Raw genomic sequence first — 25,721 nt, 5'->3', positions numbered from 1 at the left:
AAGGGAATGTTCACCTTTTACCATTATGTAATTTATAGATTGTACATTTTAGGCTAATCTATTTCCAAAATATCTTTATAGCGGTGGGAGATTTGTTTTTCTGGTACAGAGCTCCAGACAGAGTTTAAAGGGTAACGAAACGTTCAACAAACCTCGTACATGTCATAGTGACATGTCAGAAGTTTTCATTGGTGGGGGTCCGAGCACTGAGACCCCCACCAATCGCTGAAACTAAGCGGCAGAAGCGCTCATGTGAACGCTGAGCTGCTTTGTTTCTGTTCGGCTTTTTCCAGAAAGCCACTGTAGCGGTGTATGGGCTCGTAGACTTTCCATTGAGTTCATACATCGCTACACCGATTTCTGGAAAAAGCCGAATAGAAACGAAGCGGTTCAGAGCTCACACATGCACTTTTGCCGCTTTGTTCTAGTGATTGGTGGGCTCTCAGTGGTCGGACCCCCACCAATCAAAACTTATGACATGTCACTATAACATGTCAGAAGTTTGTTGAACATTTAGTAACATTCTGGATTCCTGCACTAGGGGGAGCTTAGGAGCTAACTGAACACTGTCATATCATTGAGTTACATCTATATCCAGTATGCAGTAAGCTCCCTCTAGTGGTGACTGCAGAAAACTAGATTGTTACCATTTAACTCTATGTCTATGAAGGGGATTTGGAGCTCTGTATCAGAGAAACAAAGCTCCCACTGCTATAAAGATATGTTAAGAAATTATTCAGCACAGAATTTTGGACCTGTATAGATAAAACATGGTATTCAAGGTGGGAAATTCACCTTAAGGTTTTCCTATTTTCCTCTGATTGGAACAGCTCCTGTTTTTGGCAATAAATATGTTGTTGTAGCGCAAACCAAAAATAAAATTCTTTGAATGCACCCTAATGGTTTTAGTACAGACGACAAAATAAAAGCAGTGATCTCATTGATTGCTTTGGAGAAACTTTTCTGCTATTTGGTCTGCAATTGTCTTGCCTAACAAAAATCCCTGTGCACAGATCGTTCCACCTTCCTTCTTGCAGCAATGGAATTGACTATTATATTTGGAGAGATATATAGCATACCTGGTAATTCATGATCGCCCGCAAACACATGATACAGACATGGACGTCATCCTTTTTACAGACTAATCTTGAATTTTTTAGCGTTCTTCTACTGGGCAATGTATTATACCTGCAATACAAATGCATGATATAGTCAATGTTCATATATGTGTTTTATGTCTCATTGTGGGACAGTTCATCTGATATACAGGTCATTATATCCTCAGCAGAAACTAAAAAAAAAAACACCATTATGTGGGATACATTTATAACACATTTTCATTAAATGTCTAGCATGGATACATTGTGTTATGCCTAGTGCAGGGCCTGAAGGGGCGGTTAATGACGCAAAGAACACAAGAGAACATTTCTGTGTCATGCTCCGCCCCTCAGGCCCTGCACTATGTATAATACAGTTTTGCAGGTGTGCTCCTTTAACATTTACTAATTCAAATATTATACATGGGACACCTCTATATTCAAAACATATACAATGAATTGTTAAGTACATGCAAGGGTGGATTATAACAGACCCAATATTTTCCCCCTCGTAGGACCTGAGTCTAGAGGCGGACTATGTCGGTAGTTCCTCATTGCCAATTTATTAACATTGGTGCTTCCTTCCTCACCTTAGGTCTAGTTATACGTGCCTTAAATGGCTGATAGGGCCATCAAACATAGCCTTACATGTTTCAATCCCAGCTGGGTTCTTAAACATAGCAATAAGACTTACAGGAATAAATACCCTTGGAAAATTGCTCATATCAGGTGAAATATTGTACCCACATGCCTTTTTCTAAGCCAATAACAGACTAAATGTGTACCACTAAAAACAGAGAATTTCCACCCTTTACCATCATGTTGGTTTTAGGTTTAACATTCTGTGTTGAATAATTTCTCAATATATCTTTATAGGGGTCGGAGCTCCGTTTTCCCGATACAGAGCTCCAAATCTCTAGAGTTAAATTACAAAATTCCGTCTGCCTGCAGCCACCACTAGGGGGAGCTACAGAGCTTACCGCATACTGTATATATATATTGAACTTAAAAATAACACAATATACCATAACTATAATATTTATGTCAAAGGCCTTCCCCTGCAGGTTGTGGGTTACACTTTCTAAACAACCCAGGATTCAACATATCATTAACCCACCACTGAATTCATAGGCCACAAAAATCACATCTGCTATTAAAGAAAATATTTGTAGATTATTGAACTGTATATGAGAACATATATAACTCACACATATACAATGCACTATATTCTGCTACTGTAATGATTGTACTGATAAGTGTCAGCAGGCAGCCTGCGGTTGCTGTCTGTCAGGGCACCGGAAATAAGTGTCAGAATGCTACATAAACCATATAATTACTGGAAACATTTGATTCCTAATTCACTCTGACACTTATTTGTGAGCACTTTCAGGCTGGACGTTCATTTGCCTTTAAGATGAAAAAGCTTCATATTTACAAGTAAAGTGAATATTGTGAACAGGAATAATGACCACATTTACTAGTCAGTATAATAATAACAACAGCAAACAAAACGGCAAAAATATAATATAAGGCCTGGTTCACACAAGGAGTTAGATTTAGTATTGTGTTTTATCAGATTTTACTACCCAAAATGTGTAATGTTAGTAAATAGAAATTGATGAATTTATGATGAATACATTTTTTTCTATGATTTGTGGATTCTGCCTAATTTTTCACATAAAAAGCACACAAAAAAAATCTTTACATTTGTGAAATATCAGCATCTGATTAACTTTTTTTCAACTGTGTACAATAGTGTAGTAGAATACGCTATTCCATGAATAGGCATCCCGAAAAAAAGCATATACCTCACAGTATACTTTATTTAGCATGGGAGGCTATGGGTGATGTATGCTGCTGTATATACAGGGGCGTATGCTGCAGGTTTCCGTTGGTGGTATACGTCTGGAGCCTGTGCCCACATTGTTTGTTGAGAGTGCCATGAAGCCAGGGTGTAATTTCAGATGATTTTGTTGTCTTTTGTTACCCTCTTTTTTTATTGCCCAAAAATTTAGAGGATTGATGTATGGGAGTGAATAGGTACATATTGTGCTTGCACACTTATACTGGGAAGACTGTAGTGCAGGAATTGTGATGTTCATGAGGTTCAGTTGCTCTCTAGTTTGACCATGGTTTTTGAATTTGGAAATTGGCCCCCACCGAAAACATCTCAGTGTCTTATAAGACACTGTATTACACTTTATGTGGATTTTAAGAGGGATTCATTCCCTGAAAGTGAACCTGTCACGTTCAAAATGCAGTCTGATCTGCAGGCAGTATGTTATAGAGCAGGAGGAGCTGAACAGACTGATATATAGTTTTGTGGGAAAAGATTCAGTAGAACTTGTAATTCTGCTCATTCTGGGATTAGGAGTCCAGTGGGCGGTCTCACTCAATAATTGACAGTTATTTCTGCTTGAACACTAATACAGGGAAGACTGTCAATCACTGAGTAGGACCGCCCACTGGACTCCTTATCTCAGAAAGAGCAGGGATTTAGATCAATAAATTACACGTTCTACTGAATTTTTCCCCACAAAACTATTTATCAATCTGCTCAGCTCCTTCTGCTCTATAACATGCTGCCCGCAGATCGGACTATTTTTTCAACGTGGCAGGTTCCCTTTAAGTGATTCTATCAAATATAATAACATAAGAAAATATTTTATATTTAATACATTTTTATATGAAGAGAATACACTGCTTTATACTTCTATAATTTTCATATAATAAAATATGTAGAATTTTATAGGCTTATTAATACATATATAAGGCACATACTGATCTACTGACATGCTCAAGCACATCAATAGCTGCTCAGGAAGATTTAGCATTTTCTTGGGTAAAATTGGGATTTTGCGGCCCATCAATATCTTGTCATTTGCTGCAAAAAAGTGCCCTTGGCCGCATGACTTCATCGCAACCATACCGGCAATGTATTCCCGTGTCCTCTGTGACTGCTCATTAAAGATAACACAGGGCTTGATTATGAACAGTTCCAGGGATGAAAACTGACAGTTATAACGTTCATTGGGCCATCATACCAAACACATAAATACACTTTTTTAGTAGTAGCGGCTCAGATGACCTCAACATTTTCTACACAATCCCAAACGCGGCAGAACTCAGAGTAATTAGTTCTTGTTTTCTTGGTAAACCATTATATGACTGCAGATCGGCGCCTGCTATAACTAGCATGGACATGTGGCTCGAGAAGTTTCCACAATGCTGCAAAAATCACTTCTGCTTTTTTGTTCTTTTTATTTTTGTTTCTTAAAGGGAACTCTTAACTTCCCCATTGTAATAATTTGCACTCCCTAATATATAATCTGACATTTGCAAAATATCAGCCCAAAAATGTTTGGATCATTGCTCGGCATCACCCACCTCATGAATATTGACAGGTATCCAAACTGACAAAGTTGGAAATGGGCCGGTGATGGGCATTGATAGGTTCCACCAGCATATCTGCTCCAGATGTGGCAGAGAGGGGAAAATGATTTTGAATATTTCTCGTTGGGTGCAAAAAGAAGTAATAAAAACCTGAAGGACATTTAGTCTTGATCCTCATAGAGGTAAGTTCACCGTGATAACTCACTCAGGCTATGTCCATACTTGCGCTGGAGGCAATTCTTTCACTTTTGACGGCAAGAAGAACGCAGCATGCAGTGATATCGACTGGACTGCGACGGACCTCATTATAGGCAATAAAGTCTGTCGGGCACCATTGAGATCGGTTGGGCTACCATAATGAACAGAAGCCATGACGCATATGTCAGCAGAGTCTTCAAGTGAAGATCAATTTTTCAATAATATTGGCTATATAGGCAGCAAATCTAAAACACAGCGTTGATGTAATATATAACGGGTGGTCACAATGTGGATCATGGCCTCTTTAGTGTGGCTCCTGACTTCCCATCCCCTTGACAAATAAGTGTCCCAGATACTGCTATGGGATCTTTTTATGGTCAATGCCATGTGGCTGGCAGAAAAGTATGAAATGTACAGTATTACTGTATGGGTACTGCAGTAGTAGGTTGAATACTTTGTTTCAACAAGGTGCTTCTATGCTTTTATGATTGGGGATCCTTAAATGGGTAGTCTCTCCACAAAAAAACCCTGTCCTTATACCCTATTACAGCATATGGACGTCATAGAGGACGTTCCCCCACTTGGGACCCCACTCTGTGTGCCGATCCCGGTGTCCATGCATTAAATGGACGGCCATTTATTTGATGTAATTTCCCCTGCAGATGACTAGGGGGGAAGAAGCAGGACCTGTGACGATCAGCTGACTTCTTTTTAAAAAGGAGTTGTCTTCATTGGACAATCCCTTTAACAGTAGCAAGCTATTGTTGTGGGTCCAGTGATCTCTGTCGGCTGTTGACAGATCTTATTATGGCTTAATTTTATTTTTTCCCCTTATTTATTGTGTGAATACCCAGGACATCCATACATAAATGAAAATATGATCATCTTTAATACATGAACATCCAAATGGCCTGACTTAAGAATACCTAATGCTTACAATAAATATACATGTGTTATTGAGCAGGTCTGCAGGGGGTATAAAATGAATGATCCCATGAAAAACATTTACCCCTATATACAAGATAGGTGATAAATGTATGTTTGCTGTTGGCCCTACCGCTGGAACACACCACCAATCTCAAGAAAAGGGGTCTTGAGCCCTCCATTCCTCCTCACTGCACGACAGCAGTGAGGAGTTAGGATGGAGTGGTGGTCACACCTGCGCCCTGCCGCTTTATTTAATGTTTTTGGGACTGATGGAAACAGCTGAGCGATGTACTCGGCTGTCTCCGTGGCCCCACAGACATTTACTGGAGCAGCAGGATGCATGAATGATGACCGTTCCATTCTAACTCTGCCTCACTGTGGTCATGCAGGAACTGGAGCCACGGGACCATTGCTATAGTGATGAGTGGGCTCCTAGCGGGGAAGCCCCCATAGATTATACATTTATCACCTTTCCTGTGAATAAGTGATACATGTTTTTCATGGGATAACTCCTTTAAGGTATTAATAAATAAATGGGACGCACTGCCTGTTGTACCATTATAAATCCAAGGTAATAGACAGCAACACATCATAAAATCCCTTAGCAGCAGGTGCCAGGAAAGCAGGGTTGGTTTTATAGAAAATAAGGGCCCCCCGAGCAACAAGCAAACTAGTCCTCCTGCTTGCCATTTTAGACAGTTTTTCTATCCACATAACACCTCCATATAATGGCAGGATAATATTGCCAAATACAGCCCACATAATACCACCATATAGTGCCAAAATAATACTGCCATATACAGCCCACATAAGACCACCATATAGTGCCAAGATAGTACTGCCATATACAGCCCACATAATACCTCCTTATAGTGCCAAGATAATACTGCCATATACAGCCAACATAATATCACGATATAGTGCCAAGATAATACTGCCACATAGAGCCCACATAATACCTCCTTATAGTGCCAAGATAATACTGCTATATACAGCCCATATAAGGTCACCATATAGTGCCAAGATAATACTGCCATATACAGCCCACATAACACCTCCATATAGTGCCAAGATAATACTGCCATATACAGCCCACATAACACCTCCATATAGTGCCAAGATAATACTGCCATATACAGCCCACATAACAGCTCCATATAGTGACAAAATAATACTGATATTTACAGCCCACGTATTAACACCATATAGTGCCTAAATAACACAAAGTATATAAAGAATACTCCGTAAAGAGTCAACATAATACTGCCATACGGTTCCTAAATAATACTACAATTCAATTTCCAAATAATCCCACCATACACCACTTAGTAGGTACATAGACAAAATGAAAAATGTAGTAAATGCCATAGAATATACAGTATTTGCAGAATGCAATTGTTTATACTGCATTAGCTCAGCTCCTCCTTACAGAAACAACAGATCACAGTAAATGGCTGCAATACACGGCTCACGAGAGGACATGCAGATTGCTAGTAGGAAACATCTCCTGCAAATAGAGGTCAGAAGAACAAAGAGATTTTAATCTCATTCACTTCTGGGTAAACTATAATGGCCGCTGTATCAATATATAGCGTAATCACAGGCGCGCTTATCACTAATTTAGACAAAGAGCGTTTTAATGACATTTCAGGGCAATGATCTACAGTCTATCATGCCAATCTGATCACTCAGTAATGACTCTGCATGACACACATTTCCTGAATGATACGGCCCTACTATTCATAGTGAACAAATGAATTGCTGGAATTACAACTTCCACTGAGTCACTGGTTCATTAACATGAAGTCTGAAGACAATGTAGCCTGAGGCTGGTAGTTCTCCAACATGTTCTCTGGTTCCACAAGGCATATTCTAGATAAAAGCTGCATATTATGTCTATGAAGGTCAATGAACAAGTTACTAGGGGACATGTCAGAGTTAAAGAATAGCTTTTTTAACAATAAATTAACAATTGATGTTGAGTAACCTTGTCTTATTCGTACTTTACTGTGAGAGCGATGAGACCATGGAACTCTCTGCCACGGGAAGTTGTGGTGGTTGATTCTTTGAACAATTTGAAGAAGGGCCTTGATGCCTTTCTTGATAAATATAATATTACTGGTTATAAGTAACAGATTCTGGGGATGGAACATTGATCCAGGGATTTATTCTGATTGCCATGTTTGAAGTCGGGGAGGAATTTTTCCCCTAATGAGGCAATTGGCATCAACCACATGTGGGCTTTGCCTTCCTCTGGAGTAGCACGGTAGGATTACAGGTTGGACTTGATGGACCTTTGTCTTTTTTCAACCTTATCCACTATGTAACTATGTATTGCTCTTGAGTTACATTATACACAGTAGAGTCCCATTATTATGAGCAGCAGCTAATATCCAGAGTAACCGCCGTGTGCACCACAGACAGCAGCTAGACGGGCTGGCAGTGACTCAATAAGGTGCTGGTAGGTTGTCACGGGTATTTGGAGCCATGCTGACTGAAGTGCATCCCACATTTGCTGGCGGGTGCGTGGGGGGAGGATCCATAGAGCGAACAAGACGATCAAGGTGGTCCCACAGATGCTCAGTTAGGTTCAAGCACAGCGAATTAGGGGGCCAGGGAAGTGCTTGGAAGTCTTGGTCGTGCTCTTCCAACCACTCTCGGATATTTCTAGCCGTGTGACATGTTGCATTGTCTTGCTGGAAGATTCAAACTAACCCAGGGAAGACAAACAGCGTGTATGGGTGGACGTGATCTGCAACGATGGATTCATACCCAGATCGGGTCAGAGTGCTTTTCACATAGATGGGTGGCCCAGAGAATGCCATGAAAAAATTCCCCAGACCATAATGCTGCCGCCTCCAGGTTGTGTTCTTCCAGCAATGGTTGCAGGGTGTTTGTTCTCTGATGTTTCTCGCCTGACACGCCAACGTCCATCCGTTCGATGAAACACAAAACGTGACTCATCGGAGAAGGCCTTTGCCAATCATCGGTTGTCCAAATCCGATACTGCAGTGCCGTGCAAATTGAAACCTTTTTTTCCGATGCACCTTTATTACCATAGGAGCAGAGACCATCTGTCTGCTTCGGAGCCCCATACGCAGTAGGGTTCACTGAACTGTTGTTTTAGACATACGTCTGGTAGCCCCCTGGTTGATTTTCACGTGAGCTACTCCACTGTAGCGTGTTGTTCGGCCCTCGCACACCTTCGTAGCCGACGTTCACCTCTCACATCAATGGTACGTGGTGCTCCGCAGTTTCCATGTCGGTTATTCCCAATGGCGCCATTTGTCCACTCAGGATACATAGTCACCACAGCAGCACGTGAACAGCTCACAAACTGCGCTATTTGAGAAATACAGCCACCCTTGGCCCAAAAGCCAATAAACATACCTTTTTGCAACTCTGATAAATTTCCCTTTTTACCCATGGCAACAACCAGTGATATGTGTTCAGACAGCCTATCGCGCACCTTATGTACCCACTAAGCCCACGACACATGACTTCCTTCATGGGCTACGCGCTGCCGACGTCGAAAGTAGGAGGTGGTCATAATAATGTGACTCGACTGTGTATTATACTACTGTCACATCCAGAGCTGCATTCATAATTCTGCTTGCTCTCGCTAGTCATAGATAGTTTATGACGGCATATTCCCCATAACAGCTTAGTTGAGACCTTACAATGCACTGAACCTTGCTCCATTCTGGCAGAAGCATTTTTTTCTGACTGTATGTGGCCTGTATGTGTAAATGCTCCACAACATCTCTGTAAAGACACTGAACCAGCACAGGGTTGAGGAGAAATGTGAGGTCAAACAATCAAGCCATCAGAAAAAACAAAATAGTTTGGAATACAACATTGATGTGAATGGAGTACACGTGAGATCAGTACCAAATAAGTAACACAGGTCAGAACTAAAATCACAATACTCATTCCTAGACAATTAAGACACAATTAACTTACTATGTACAGAAGCTTAAAGTAAATCTCCACCTTTTATCATCATGTCATTTTTAGGTTTAAAATTCTGTGCTGATTAATTACTTAATATATCTTGAAAGCAGGTCGGGGCTCTATTTTTCAGATGCAGAGCCCTAAATTTTCTGCAAAGACATAGATTTACATGATAACATTTTGACTACCTGCAGCCACCACTAGAGGGAGAAACAGAGCTTAGTGTATACTGTACATACATTCAACTAAATAATAAAATAGTATGCAGTCAGCTCCTGAGCTCCATCTAGTGGTGACTGCAAGCAAACTGAAAAGTTTCATGTCATTGTGTCTACGAAGGGGTTTGGAGCTCTGTATCCGAAAAATTTAGCTCTGATCGCTATAAAGATATATTGAAAAATGAATCTTCACCAAATTTTGTACTTATTTAGATTTGTAAAAAAAATAGTGTTTAAGGGTGGAGATTCACTTTAAGTACTCTAAAAAATATATGAATTTTTTTTTCTATCACCCAGCAGTGACGCTGTGATCACATATTTCTATCCCTACCAAGTAAACTCTCACAAGACACATATCTACCAGCAAGCACCATTCAACCAACTTTATTACCCATGGGAAACCATTGATGTGTCTGATAAATGACTTTACATTTCTGAAATAAATCAGTGCTGCAATAGACTGTTGAATTAAACATTTTAATAAGTCTGGTGTATAAAAGGTGGGACAGATCCCCATCCAACCTTCACCGTAAATCACACATGGACAAAATTAGCTTCCTTCTAAATATGTTCAGAGATACAACAAACACTTGAAGTTTTGTACGTCGGCATATTTTATCTTTTAATCACAAACAGAAAAAGGGGTAAAAAAGAGATAATATAGTATAGAATGTATGTACATGGGCAAATAATTGGTCTATTCACACTGGGTTCGCAATGTACCTTGGAGATATAGGTCGGGGGTATTTCCTAACATATACCTCTGACGGATGCCTCTGACGGATTCCGACGTATATGCAAACAGCGGCATCCATCAGGCTCTTATGTTAAGAAAGGAATAACGCGCTGTATGGGTTTGTTTTTTTTGCAGGAAGCCTCTCTATGAAATAGAGCAGCAGACTACACTATTTTACTGGGTTTAACCCCTTAATGACCGGGACTGAAAAGACCTTAATGACCAGCTCAATTTTTCTGTTTTTGCCTCTCTGCGTTTCAGCAGCCATAATGTTTTTTATTTTTTCATTGACGTGGCTGTATGAGGCCTTGTTTTATGCGAGAGAAATAGTATTTTTTTTCCCCACAGTTTGGGGGTAAAAAAAAAAATTTGCAGAATTTTTTTTTGGGTTTCTTTTTTATCCCGTTCACGTTTCACACTAAATAACCCATTCGATTAATTCTTCAGGTTATTACGGTCGTGTAGATACCTAATATGTGTAGGTTTTTTTGTATTTATGTAGTGTAGGGGCAATAAAATGTATTTAATGCAAAATAAAGACTCTTTTTGGGACTTTTTTTTATTTATTTATTTGTTTTGTTACCTTTTTTTTTTTTAATCCCATCAAAGGATAACTTTATTTGTAACTTTATTTTTTACTTGTAATGTATTAGCATACTCCTGTACTCTAACAGCGACCATATATTTGCACACATTACTTGATTCTGGGCTACGTAGTTACTTGTGTCCCATCTATGAGATTTCTTCTACTATTATTTTATATTTTCTGTACATCCGGTCATTGAGCAGGCACACACAAGTATGGATCCATTTAATAAATCTGTGACAGGACATTATACTATGTTACTATATGCCACATGTCTGTATCCATCTGTCTAATGACTTCTATAGTAGACACATTTTAGCATTTTCAATAACATTGTATCCAGGTGTAATTCTGTAAAAATGTATCCAATTATTTGCCCCATAGAAACCTATAAGAGCATTAGAGTAAACATTGTAACTTTTTATTTTGCCATTCAAACGTATGTGTCAGACGTATGGTCCTAAGATGATGCGAACAGTGCCTGATCCTTATCTCCATGTCCTGATTTTATAAGATCACTTCCCAAGAGGTAACAGATCGTTCATTTGTATATAAAAATACAGTGTCTGTTCACATTCTCCAATGACCTTCGGTATGTAATCATGTTATTATGTCCACAGCAAAGCATGATGGGAAGAACAGAAAACAAGGTCTGCATAAGACCGGTTATCATTCCCCGCACTGAGACATTAATAAACAATTTGCTTTTCCTGACACTTTCCTTTTAAAAGCCACATACAATCCATAAAGTAATGTAGGAGTCTGACACATGTAGTGACTGAAGCTTAAACCATGGCTGTTAATCATCTGGTGATCTATACAGTCCCGCTCTTTATAGAACCGGAGCAATCTCCTCTCAATACACTGTTTCCATATATCACCAAACACATGGACAGAACTATTGATTTTACACTTAGGTGGCAATACACCACAGAAATGCAGACTTATCTGCACATGTTGTCTCTTCATATAGTTTACTGCTTAGAGGTCTAGGAATCAGTTGCTTTTATTGTAGACTGAAAAAAAAACTTACTATATTTACCTCCAGACAATGAAATATAATTAACTAAAGCTTATATATACAATGCATTGAAATAAATGCTGATGGTTGATCTTGAAGTTGATCCATTATAATTGATCTAGGAAATGATGTCTCCTCTGCCTCCTCAGCTGTCTCCCCTGCATTGACACGAGACATAGCAGAAGCACTAATACACTGCATACCTGAGACTTGGAGTACTAAACCAATGGACACCAGGGAATAAAGCACTAAACCAATGGACACTAGGGAATGAAACACCTGCACACCTGAAACCAGGGCCCTCATGTAACAGACACAAGGACTTAAATGACAAAGTTGTGAACTCAAAGGGGTTCTCCGAATTAGTAAAAAACAACTTGTTAGAAGGGTCCCTAATAATAAACAGATTACAAAGTTTCCCCCTGGTGGGATCCCCAATGATCAGTTGTAATCTGTGGGGAAACCTGGCACAAATTGGTCAAGTGCCCTGCAGCGCCGATTCGTTTCAATGGGTGGTTATGTGTAATGTAGGACAGGTCCTCCAGAGCGATAGACTCTCTTTGTAACCAAGAGATAAAGAACCATAATAGAGGACCCCACTCTATTAACTCAGAATTCAGAAATAGGGTTTATGAAAATGTGTTTTCTAAACTGGACAACCCCTTTAACTTCCACCAGACATGATGTTTATAGACTCACTTGAAGACAAACAACAACAGTAAAAATACAACGTACCGTAAGGTAGAATGTCTGCCCGAGCGGGTAATACTATTTCCGACAGGTGAAGGTAGGTTGCTTCCTCTATGTAGGTCCTCAATCGAACGACTCCAATGTTTTGATTTATCAACATTGTTCTCTAAATTATTTTCCAGACTTTCAAAGTCAAATCTGAGCAGAAATCAAAAACAAAATAAAAAATAATCCGATGTGATGCAGAAAAACAAAAACAAAAAAAATCCTGTTTTTTTATTTTCATTAATTTACTTTTTTCCGTTATTAGATAAGGGCAATTATTGAAAATTTAATTTTTGTTGTGCCTTTTCCCCTAAACCATTACTCCACTAAAAACCTAGACCATGTCACACTCACGGGTTCAGGAAGCTGAAATACGAGGAGTTGTTTGGTGAGGTCCTTACACACAGCTGGTTAAGCAGACCCCGCCCCAGAAAACAACTCCTCGTATCTCAGCCTACTGGACCCCTGTGAGAAGGACATTGGCCACTGGGGTTTACTGCAGCCACAGCTAAATTTTTGGGCCCTAACGTACAACGTCAACTAAGTGCTGCAACATTATCTGACCAGGTCGAGGGGTACCAGACCTACAAAGGAATGCAACATATAGAGTTGGGGTTTGGAGTGCTAGTACATCCTATCTTGGAATGGCAAACGGGTGGCATTAACCAGCTTTATATGGGAGCCTATTCTAATCTTTTGCTCTGGAGCCCTCAACTACCTTGAGGGTCATCCTGGCCAACACAACAATGACAAAACCATCCTGTTTTTACCTTTTCAGGCCATAGTAAAAGGTGTAAAGCACATAATGAGGCAAAGAAAATACAATTTGTGATTCCCAAATGGCATTTGTTTTTACTCATCGTATACAGAATGTTACAGGAAAAGTGTTTTTTGGTATTTGACATTTTGGTAATTGACAACTATAAGTGCGCACTGATTTTATCCACTGTGTCACAAAATTAGATATAACACGTAACTTTACTAAATTTTTCCTAATTAATTTTGTCTCAGTCCTAGTGACCAAGAAATGGTACGCCGGGTCATGTTTACTCATACACAATTATCAGCAGACAAAAAGCCCTTTGTGCTCTGTGCCATTTCCAAATGTTAGTAATTCTATAAAAAAAAAAAAAAAAAAAAGCATTTTCCATCGCGGCAGCTCTTAGGAAAATGAATAATGTAAGAACTGTTACCAAAGTTGTATCCTAAAAAGAGGAACATGTATTTCATTTAGGGACATTAATGTCAAACAATCATAGGAGAGCGTATAATTCAATAGCATTTATCAATAAGATTCTTTTAGTCTAGTATTTGATGGTTCAAAATTCACAAAAACAGTCACAGAATGGTCCGGAAAAGGTTTTAAAATCGGTAAATTAATAGAGTTACAGGGGTTGTCATGTGTGGACATCTCTTTTTCACCTAAAAGGTTGTGGGGCGGTCCCAACATAGGAACTGATCCTGGTCAACGGTTGTTATGGGGGTGGGGAGTGGGAAGGGATTTGGGTCTTTACCGTAAATGCTAATTTTCTATAAAAAACAAAAACAAACAACTCAAAAACAATAAATATGCCCATGGAAATTGATGGCAAAAAGAGGATGTTCTGAGCAATGCTGATTGGCTGAGTGGGAGCCCCCTGGAAAAAACAAACATAGGGCCCCCTTTGCTAGTGCTATCGCACCCCACTATTCGGTCTAATACTTATTGCCCCCATCCTTTTGTTACTCTTGTAGTAGAGAAAGTTGATATGATCCTCTGGCCATCTCCCTCTCACATGTTATTCTTAATGTGGTGAGAAGAAGCCCCTTGCAGGTTCACACATCCTATATTGAAGGCATATAGGGCTAGCCTGAGCTGGGCTGTATTTTTCTGATGGGCCACATAGTAGTCTTATGGGCTGCCTCTATGGTATGCACGCTCCTGAGTTTGTCTGATTATATACTCAGCCTTCAACTGTAACACAGGGGTTGCCCCGATTAGAAAAACATGCCGACTTTCATCCAAAAACAGCGCCACACCTGTCTATAGGTTGTATAAGGTATTGCAGCTCCATTGAAGTGAATGGGGCTAAACTGCAGTACCACACACAACCTGTTTACAGATGTAGTGTTGTTTTTCGAAGAAAGCTGCCATGTTTTTTTAAAATCCTGGACACCCTTTTTAAGGGAAGAGATTCTACTTACGTGACTGCGTATTGTGCAAAGGAGAGGTATTCCACAAGAACATCCAGCCCCTTGTTCTCTTCATTCAAAAATTCTCTCACCCATCTGTCAAATAAAATGATTATCCTTAATGGTTTTTATTAAAGAAGTTACAGCAAATTCGAAATGCAAAAACGAAAAATGCTAAATGTTAACCGATTTCAAGTTGATCTGGACACCATGGGTCACAGCTGCAGTTATGCCAAAGATTTAGGACCATGGAAATTTTTGCTTAGCATTTGAATGGCGTATCTGTATTACTAGAAGGCCAAAGAACTGTTCAATTCTAATGTACTGACAAAAATGCCTTTTTCATTAAAGTTCACATTGTGCCCAGAATTTTTGCTTTGCTGCCTGGCAAGTGCCCCGCTATAAATATCCGAAACGGCCCATGAAATTCTTTAACCCATTAGCTGAAGCTTATCATATATTCATACACATAACCACATGTGCAGCTCCAATTTGTGCTACGAAACCAATGACATAAAAAAAAAATCCTTTTTAGTTTAATTGGTTCATGTTTTATTTTTATTTATAAGCCATATACACATATTTCGACTTTATGCCACGGAAATCAGATATAACCGAAGATTATATCATGATTCGCAATCGAACAGGAGGATTAACGCTATGGTATGTGAAATCATATATTTTAATGAATAAATTAAAGTACCAGTTTATCTGTAATTTGTAATTGACCAATAATGTAGCATAACTATATACAAAAATATTTTCTTAATAAATGATATATAGAAACATAGCAAAAAGTGAAGGTAGGATGCCAAGTGAAACGTTAGACGTCATTACAGCTTGCACATGGGTAGTCACAGGGCCTTCAAGGGAGTCTGTCAGCACTTTTGAGCCCCCAAAAACTTGCATATGGCACGTGGAGTATTAAAAAAAACATTTTACAAGTTATAAAGGACTCACATTGCCAACATAGGTATGTTTCTTTTGCTTTTAACCTTAGCTTTCTAGCAGAATTAGTGGTTTGAGGGGCTCAAAAGTGCTGACAGACTCCCTTTAAAACTATGGATCCCTTTAAATAACCCCCGTTCATCTGATTGGTCCTTCATCAATATCCCAAGATCCCCCCCTATCCCCCTACAGGATAATTTAAGTATTGCATGATGCCCATTGAAATCAGTGTAATGCATGGACAAATTGGGTCCTTCAAAATGTGTCCTTGAAGTGGGAGACCTTCCTCCATTACATCCATCTTCCCTAATAGGTGTTGTTTAAAGCCTAGTTCTGAGGGTGGACAGATTACTTTAGTATTTAGGAGCCAAATAGACCAATCCAGGAGCCAGTTCAATTTTTTTATTAGTCATGCAAAAATAACTTATCATAGGAAACAATACAAAAAGTATTATTTTTTACAACTTGAATAGCATAAGTTCTATATGCCTTACAGTGTAATGCTCCCACTTTCTAGTGGATTCAAGATATCTAGTAGGTATATAAACACTGGGTGACTTTTTAGCCAGGTTTGACACTGTATTGGCCAAATATCATGACTATCCATATAGATGCTAGGTTGACCGGTAATAGGACGGCTTAGGAGAATTACTAGGATCTAAAAACGTATCTCCTTTTTTTTTCCAAAAACAGCACCACTCCTGTCTATGGGCTATGCCTATAATGGCAGCTCCCCCATTTACTTGAATGAGGATGAGCTGCAATTGACACAGCCAATGGTCAAGTATGCGCTGTTTTTGGAAAAATAACAAACCATTTCTTTTTCTAATTCCGGATAATTTTTTTTATTTTAATAAAGGGACCATTACATGCTGTGTCATTTTCTAAAATGTACTATTATTTTGTACCTTTGTACATGTTATCTCCGATATAAAAATTCTATAAAAATATTGAAACAGAAAAATAACAAAGTATCTCCATAATGTGGCATTGTTTGATTTTTCATGGACTGCAATGGTTTTACTACTGGAGGTGCTAAGCTAAGTATCAGCGACAAACCAGATATGGAATGAGGTGGTAAAAGAAGTCCTATTATATACTTCTGCTTCATAATAATTGCTTTTACTGAGACCAGTGACCTATAAACAGGAATGATGAATGGATCGTACTTGCCACAGCATGATCATTTGTATGGAAAGAGTAGACTAAACTTTGTGGGTTTTAGCTAAAAATAACCTTATTTGAAGATGTGGTTTTTCCATTTCACTAAAATTCATAATGTTCTCGCTTATTGAAAGCCGCTCACAAAAAAGGTAACATAACCAGGCTTCAGCGGGCATCCAAATCCAATCTATTTCACTCTTTGGCACGGAAAACTGCTTAGCTCACCAATCCGGCAACATTAAACCATATGCTTATATGCCCTATAAAACCTAATAGATGTAATTATTAGGTATACAGCAGATGTATATCCAGGGCCTCCAGACAGCAGAGGCAGTAAAAATAGAAGCGACTTTTACAAAGTACATTTAATTGAAGAAAAAGTCAAACCTGCCAATCAAAAAAAAAATAAAAAAAATCTTACCCTATGTGATTTGTTCTTAAAGAGATTTCCAGTTCCCGTAGAACCTGAGTGGACTCCTGTACACGCCTCCGAAACTTCTAAGGGAACAGAAGATAAGAAAAATTACATTTGCAGTCGAGTTGGACTCTACAAAAATTGTCAAAACTAAAATTGTTTGTGTATGATAACACTGCCGTTGGTGATATATCAGTTCTTCATGTGGTGACTTCCTGTGGTGGGATTGTGCTTCTGCAGAGACCCAATAAAAACAAGGAGAGCTGCAGTGTAAATCATGGGGGGGATAACAATAGTACAATACATAGAGAAGAGCTAAAAAAGAAGCCAGTCAACCAAGATGGTTGAAAATAATGAGTAGATAAGCACAGGGATGTGACATATTGATATTTTAAGATAATACCTACGTTTCATCTTTAATTTTTTAGAGTAGTTTTTTGACAATGTTTTTCCATAGAAAGTCCCAATGTTATTGACAGTCACAAGTCCCCACAACAAGTCCTGAGAGTTATGTTATTAAACATAGCGAGCAAGAAATCCATGCGGGACCATTCTTATATTGACCATTGGCCATATGGACACAGATGATGTCATTCAGTCAAAAGGTTTAGTATCAGAATAAATATTTGCATGGTCAAGTCATCCAAGATCTAGGGTTGGCCAGTCAGGTCATTCCATACTTCAACACAGCAGGGTCAGAGTGGGCATAAAATATATCTGATGGTTGTTCCTTGGAGATTTTTTTTATAGATATAGATGCCAGGACTTTGCACCTAATCTCCCCTTGGTGGAGAACCTGCCCTGACAAGGTTGACCCCACACATATGCCATTCGGAGATCGTGGTGTAGAATCGGAGCAAATATGCTTTTTAATCTTCCTTTTAGATAGGGTCTACACTAGGGTCCCTGAGGGTCATATTTCCTGGGTCACCTTAGTCAGAGCAGGTTACCCACTAGGTTTAGATTAGGTACGAATAGAGGGTCATACTTCTTGATATGTGTATCCCTGGCTCTGAGCTTGGATTCACCAGGTCTTTGTTTCTCATGACTTAGAACATATCATGAATGGGTAAGATTGATCTTCTTATTATGTCACTTGAACCACTATTTTAATAAAAGTTACATTTTAAATTCTATTCCTCATGTGACATGCGATGGGAACTGAATAATGAGGCCATATTTTCTTTCTATAAAACTGTCTTAATGTGACCAAAGGCATGAGATAGCTGTTGGTCGAATGATAGCTATGACTTCGCATGTGAATTCAATATAGGGGAAATAAACGGCCGCTAGACACATCTGGTGTCGCTGATCTCTGTGGGAAACAAAGCATAAAAATACAACCTGTTGGATCCTTGTTTTCTGTTTGCCTTTGAAGGACTATCTCAAGGCCCTCACAGACATTGAAATGTTGGTGGACTAAATTAGGGGGATCTGCCAACTAAAATCTAATGTCTACGGCCTGCTTTACTCATGTACTATGTAGCCAAAATCTGTGAACCTAGCAGTCACATTTTAATAGCATTTACCAACATGTCTCTCTAGAAGGCAAACTGGAATAGACGTGAGACAATGCTTATAATATGGGAAATTCCGTAAAACAAGACATTACACCACTTGTGGCAATTTTTTCCTTTACAACTTGGTAATTAATAAAAGGCACGGCCCCATTCCTGCCCACCTATAAACTTCACAAATATTACACTTTTGTTTTCATAAGAAATATTAATACTAGAACTAATTGCTCAAAACTCCATAACAGCTAGTGGTAATGGAAAGCTACAATAACACCTTACCACTGCGATTTCAATATGTAGGAAACAGCATCAATTTAAAAGCGGTTTTGATGCTCGGCCAATTTTTCTTTTTAAGACATATAACCATATAAATTAAAATCTTTATTTACAACCAAACTTGACATAATTGTGGTGTAATAGTGACCCAGTTCTCCTAAACTTCACAAATTGGATTAAATAAAAGTGAAGTGGAGACACCAGCTTATACGGATCACAAGGGTTTTTAAATACATCGTCAATGTATCCACCCCACGTAAAATGACAAGTTGAATAGTTTCCACAGACATTATGTAATCCCTAAAATATGTCTTAACTGATGTTAAAAGACTCTCTTGGTACTCATCATATAATAAAATTGAGAGTGGATATAAGAAATTGGTACAATCCATCAATCAATAAAAGGATTTCTACATTCTTAGTAAATTGAGTGTTCCATGTATGCATCCTGTTTATAGAGTCAGGTTGTACGCATCTCTAAATGGGTGTGATACAAAGAAGCCAAGGCCTTCTGGGACAATATCAAAGATGACACAGACCTAACTAAGACAAGGCAATAGCATGGTCCTTATTTAACAAAACATTAAGTAAAACTGCCCTTGTTGCCCATAGCAATAAATCACTGTGCAGTTTTCATTTTTTCAAGAGTAGTTAAGAAATAAACGCTGGGCTCTGATTGGTTGCTTTGAGCAATAAGCCAAATTTTACTGCTAGACAGTAATGTTTCTTTATATTCCTTATATTTCTATGTGGTGTTGATGGAGTAAGTGGAAAACGGATGCTCCTGCCTAGACTTGTGAAAGGATCATAATGGAACTTTAGTATCAAAATCACTAGACAGTGGCCTTAGGGTAGAGTGCCTATAATTAAAACAAATAAAAATATAATAAAAAAATCAGGCATTAGATTTTCCAAGACTGTAAACGCCACTCCCTGCTTCATTTTTGTTGCCAAATGCAGTAAAATGCTGATATTCTAGTTGTATAAAAGATGAAAAAGAGTTGCGATATCTAAAAATTATATTTCAGGGAACAGGAGCATCCCGTCATCACCCCCCCATAGGTGATCAAAGTTATGAGCTACTACTGGATATGAAATAATCTTGTCAAATGTCTTGCTCTTCGGCTCTATGTGTCTAGTTATCTTCCACGCCATATAGAAGGGGCTATTGATTAAGGGGTCAGAATCACTAACCGCACTCCCGCCACCTTGACCCCCCCACCCCATAAGCTATATCTTCAGGGCAGTGCCACGTTATTTCTTGTTTGTCTGTATCAACCAAATAACCAAATCATGCAGTACAGCTTGGCTACAATATGATGTTGTCAATATTCAGGGGTGGATCACTCAGGTATTAGAGCCCATGGCACATGGCCGGAAAAGGGTCCACTGCCGCTCAGTCAAATGCAATAATAATATACAATTAATGTGATAAATGCTACTTAAAGGCATTGCTTTGACCTGGCTCAAATGTAATATTTCTATGGTGGTTGATAAGGGACGGACCCACGACCATTATTGCCGGGGGTGCACAAACTACTATCAATCTTCTCCTGTCATTATTAACCCCTTTAGAATCAGATCTATTTTGTCATTACGGGAGAGACGATGCGGTGATAGAGGGCATTGCCCACAGCATCTAAGGGGTTAAACTGTAAGGATCAGAGCTACCTAAGATTCAGGCAGTTGCAGTGGAAGCAGCGCTGTGTATTATAGCCACGCTCCTGCCATGATGTCTTGGGTGCATTGGACATATTCTTCCCTGTGCAGGCACCAAAACCCATGTGGTCGTTAAGGGGTTAAACACATATCAGTCCACAACATTATACTGTAGTCACCATGTACTTCTAACTGCTCTCTGGAAGACCCCTCTGGACTACACAGTGACCTCTCAGTCTGTCACTGCTCTGTGCTATTGGTAGGTTTGTCACCGTAGTTTAAGGGTTCCGTCGTTTTGACGGAATGAATAGTGTAGACGACTACAGTATTAATTCCGTCAAAACGACTGAACCCTTAGGCAATGGTGACAAACGGAAACCATTTGCACCGGATTCGTCACCCTTGAAATCAATGGTCATGCAAACGGAAACCTATGGTTTCCGTTTGTTTCAGTCAGGGCTCCGTTCATGGGCTCCCCTGACGGAAAGCTCAGACGTAACCCATGAACGGAGCCCTGGCCCTGGCGCAGATGTGAACGAAGCCTAAGCTATTTCTTTTCCACAGAAAAGAGGCCTCTTGTTGTCCGAATGATTTGGTCAGAAGTCAAATTCCCCTATAAATAACGGTACAGTTTTTTAACTCCATTTTTGGACTGCTGTGTGATATTTCTAAAATGTTCTGAATTTTTGGTTTCTCTGAAGAACTTTCCATTATACGGCCACTTCTCAGATAGTGCTGAATATGATGTATGACCAGTCATGGAACATCTGAAAGGTTTCACATAGAAGTCGCAGACCAGAAATTTTCTCTTACCTTTCTTGTTACTTGTGGATCTAGATATCCTTTCAGCTTCTGAATATACGTGTGTGGAGGGTTCTTTACTTGAAATCTTTCCTAGAAGAAAAAAAAGTTCAAAATACTGTAAATGTATTGATGAAACTAAAATAAAGATCATTGACCTGTACATGAACATAGAAAACCAACATCATTTTTCATTTGGGTCGTATTGACAACAGTAATGGATTGGCATTGGGTGCTAGAGGACTATGTGCCAATACTTAAAGAGGCTCTGTCACCAGATTTTGCAACCCCTATCTGCAGATAGGCGCTGCAATGTAGATTACAGTAACGTTTTTATTTTTTAAAAACTAGCATTTTTGGCCAACTTATGACCATTTTTGTATTTCTGCAAATGAGGCTTGCAAAAGTACAACTGGGCGTGTTGAAAAGTAAAAGTACAACTGGGCATGTATTATGTGCGTACATCGGGGCGTGTTTACTACTTTTACTAGCTGGGCGTTGTGTATAGAAGTCTCATCCACTTCTCTTCAGAACGCCCAGCTTCTGGCAGTGCAGACACAGCCGTGTTCTCGAGAGATCATGCTGTGTCGTCACTCACAGGTCCTGCATCGTGTCAGACGAGCGAGGACACATCGGCACCAGAGGCTACAGATGATTCTGCAGCAGCATCGGCGTTTGCAGGTAAATCGATGTAGCTACTTACCTGCAAACGCTGATGCTGCTGCAGAATCAACTGTAGCCTCTGGTGCCGACACGATGAAGGACCTGGGGCAGGAAGTGAGTGACGTCACAGATCTGCACTGCCAGAAGCTGGGCGTTCTGAAGAGAAGTGGATGATACTTCTCATCAGAACGCCCAGCTAGTAAAAGTAGTAAAAACGCCCCGATGTACGCACATAATACACGCCCAGTTGTACTTTTACTGTAAACACGCCCAGTTGTACTTTTGCAAGCCTCATTTGCATAAATACAAAAATGGCCATAACTTGGCCAAAAATGCTCGTTTTAAAAAAAAATAAAAACGTTACTGTAATCTACATTGCAGCGCCGATCTGCTGCAATAGCAGATAGGGGTTGCAAAATCTGGTGACAGAGCCTCTTTAAAAAGATCACTTTCCTTTCCAGACCTCTCATTTATTTTATTAATCTAGTTTCCACCTTTTGAATCCTCTGCAGCTTATAATTTTAAAACTATAATTAATTAACAAAACGTGTTCCCACAAGTGGGCAATATTATATTTGAATCTCGGGTTTCTACCCTAAAATTTTAGTTGCTTTTGCAGCTGCTGCTTGGCACTGAGTGCTATACCCACATTTTGTTGCTTAAAATGTTTTCCTCACAGGAATTCCATTTAATTTCCAGGCAGCCACACTATTACAGGGGACTTTACATTAGTTCCCACTGTCATTTAGGTAGCTTTGCCAGTTCATGTTGCCGGGCCATACAGGAAGTACTGTGATATTGAGTCCTGCTCGGAGCTATCTACATTACTAAATGCACGATTCATGATTCATAATTTATTTAATTACTATTCTATGGACATTACTCATCTTTAAACACCAAAGACAATTCCAAAGCGACGGCCAAAAATACCACTTGCCAAAACCTTTTGCAATAGGCAGCAAGCCTGAGCTTAGAAAAATAACTTTCCACAACCAGTATACTCTGTGAATGAGCTGTGTTATTGTCAGAGACGGATTTCCTCAATGAACTCAAGATATCATAAAGCTGTTATTCTTAGCAGCTTGCCCAAATGACAAAGAGGGCATAAATATAATATAAAAGGAATAAAAGCAGAACTTAAGAAGATTTTCTACACTACAGATAAAATGGGGAATGCGGTTGTCCCCTTTGGACAATCTCTTTTTTTTTTTAAGAAGGGTCCCTGGCTGATAAGATGATCACAAGGTGTCTTGCTTCTAGGACCACCAGCAATAAACTGTAATCAGGAGGGGAATGCTGCAGCAAGTGTTCTAATTCCCTACAACGCCACCACAGGGGGAAATGATGTATTACATTGTTCCTTTGGAAATAAATTAACTGTCTCTGCAATACACACACTCATTGTAGCTGCTCTTCTACATATATATACATATATATATATATATATATATATATATATATATATACACATATACAGTATATATCTATATCTATCTATCTATCTATCTATCTATCTATCTATCTATCTATCTATCTATCTATCTATCTATCTATCTATCTATCTATCTATCTCATATCTATCTATCTATCTATCTATCTATCTATCTATCTATCTATCTATCTATCTATCTATCTATCTATCTATCTATCTATCTATCTATCTATCTATCTATCTATCTATCTATCTATCTTAAACCAGGCAACCTCTTGAAAGGTAATTTTATAAGATTAGAAGAAAAATGTGTCTGGAATAAAGTATACTCTTTTTTTATAATATCTAACAGGTTGTGTGGAACCTGCAGCTCTCCAGATGCTGTGCAACTACAACTCTCAGCATCCTGGTAGTTGTAGATTCACGACAGCTGGAGACAGTTGACTGGTCTGCTTAGTTTAGCTTAGCTTATAGGTAAAGGGCTGCACCAGACGTATTATTTCACAATCTTAGTCTGGGTTTAATTCTTTTGGCAATCTTTGTGATCATATAAATGATGTGTCTATGCTAAAGGCCAACTTGTCACTTTAGAATTAGAAGCTTTTCCACAAAAGTCTGCATCACAATTTAGGAAGGAACATTGGTTAATCTCAAAAAAATGGATAATAGTACATTTGGCCAAAGGTTATTCCATATCACATGATGGAATAACATCACCGCTGCCTGTCCTGGGAATCTGATCTGAGGTCTGACTTACACGCAGTTGTTATATACAGTAGTAGTGTCATTTGCTCTATAATGGTGCTCGATTGTCTCAACCATGCAATGTAGGCTCATGCACATGACCGTATTATAGGTCCGTGGTGTACGGATCGGTAATATGGCATCCATAGAAATCTATGGGGCCCATACTGTACCCTCGCTTGCCTCCGATTTAATATGGAGGCACACAGAATTTTCTTTCTATATGAATACAGAAAAAAATTATTTTCTTCACATGCCATATTATGGCAGTATTCTAACCTAGAACATTTGAGGGCCTATGGCTCCATAATATGGAGCCATAGGGGTACTGCCATAGGCATGAGCTCTTAAGTTGTAAAACCCATAACCCATTGTGTTGCCTTGTACTGTTTGAATCCTTAGGTTAAGTCCAGTGGTTCGGTCATGTTGGGAGTTGTAGTGTGATATGTCTGTTTATAGCAATAATAGAATTATTAAGGTCATGTCCTGTGGATAGGCAATGTTGGGAGTTGTAGTGTGATATGTCTGTGTAAAGCAATAATATAATTATGGTCAAATCCGGTAGTGAGGTCATGTTAGGCGGTATATAGTAATAATATATAATATAATCATATCCAGTGATCAGGTTTTTTCTATTGAGGGGGAGGTCAGCAACATGTCTGCACATAATGTTCTGAAAATCTGGTAAGTTTACTGTATGCATTATCCTTCCCTACCAGATTAACTATCAAAGTAATACAAGTCGGAATGTACATAGGATCAGGTGGGTATAGGTGTCCTCTTACTAATCCGCACAAGTACTTGTAAACTAACACAATGATTCACATTTCATGATCATAAAGAAAATCTTCCAATTCCTTTATAAATACAAAAATTCAGTGACAAATATTCCAATATTTTGTTTATTGGATCATCCTTCTGATGATAAATCACTTGTTCTAGTTCAGTCCCGCTGAGACCACCTCTGAGATGGGGACAAGACCAGGAAACAAAATACTATTCTGTCCATTTGCCTTGATCTTGGCCACAACCAGATGGCTATAATCTTTATTCTAGATTTATGTG

General features: G+C 39.0%; 1 protein-coding gene across 8 annotated transcripts in view; it reads right to left on the bottom strand.

Moving 5' to 3' along the window:
* FMNL2 (formin like 2) overlaps positions 1 to 25,721 on the bottom strand; it is a 221,459-nt gene that overhangs the window by 69,306 nt on the left and 126,432 nt on the right. For all 8 annotated transcript variants that reach the window (XM_075829286.1, XM_075829281.1, XM_075829280.1 and 5 more), the window contains exons 3-7: positions 21,830 to 21,910; positions 17,571 to 17,647; positions 15,050 to 15,133; positions 12,866 to 13,018; positions 1,080 to 1,188 (exon numbers count right to left, since the gene is read on the bottom strand). In XM_075829286.1, the coding sequence (XP_075685401.1) occupies positions 1,080 to 1,188; positions 12,866 to 13,018; positions 15,050 to 15,133; positions 17,571 to 17,647; positions 21,830 to 21,910 (504 nt within the window). The remainder of the gene's footprint in view (positions 1 to 1,079; positions 1,189 to 12,865; positions 13,019 to 15,049; positions 15,134 to 17,570; positions 17,648 to 21,829; positions 21,911 to 25,721) is intronic.

The sequence above is a fragment of the Rhinoderma darwinii genome, chromosome 6 (genome assembly GCF_050947455.1).
Source record: "Rhinoderma darwinii isolate aRhiDar2 chromosome 6, aRhiDar2.hap1, whole genome shotgun sequence".
NCBI classification, from domain to species: Eukaryota; Metazoa; Chordata; class Amphibia; order Anura; family Rhinodermatidae; genus Rhinoderma; species Rhinoderma darwinii.
This window is presented reverse-complemented; position numbering and strand designations above follow the sequence as displayed.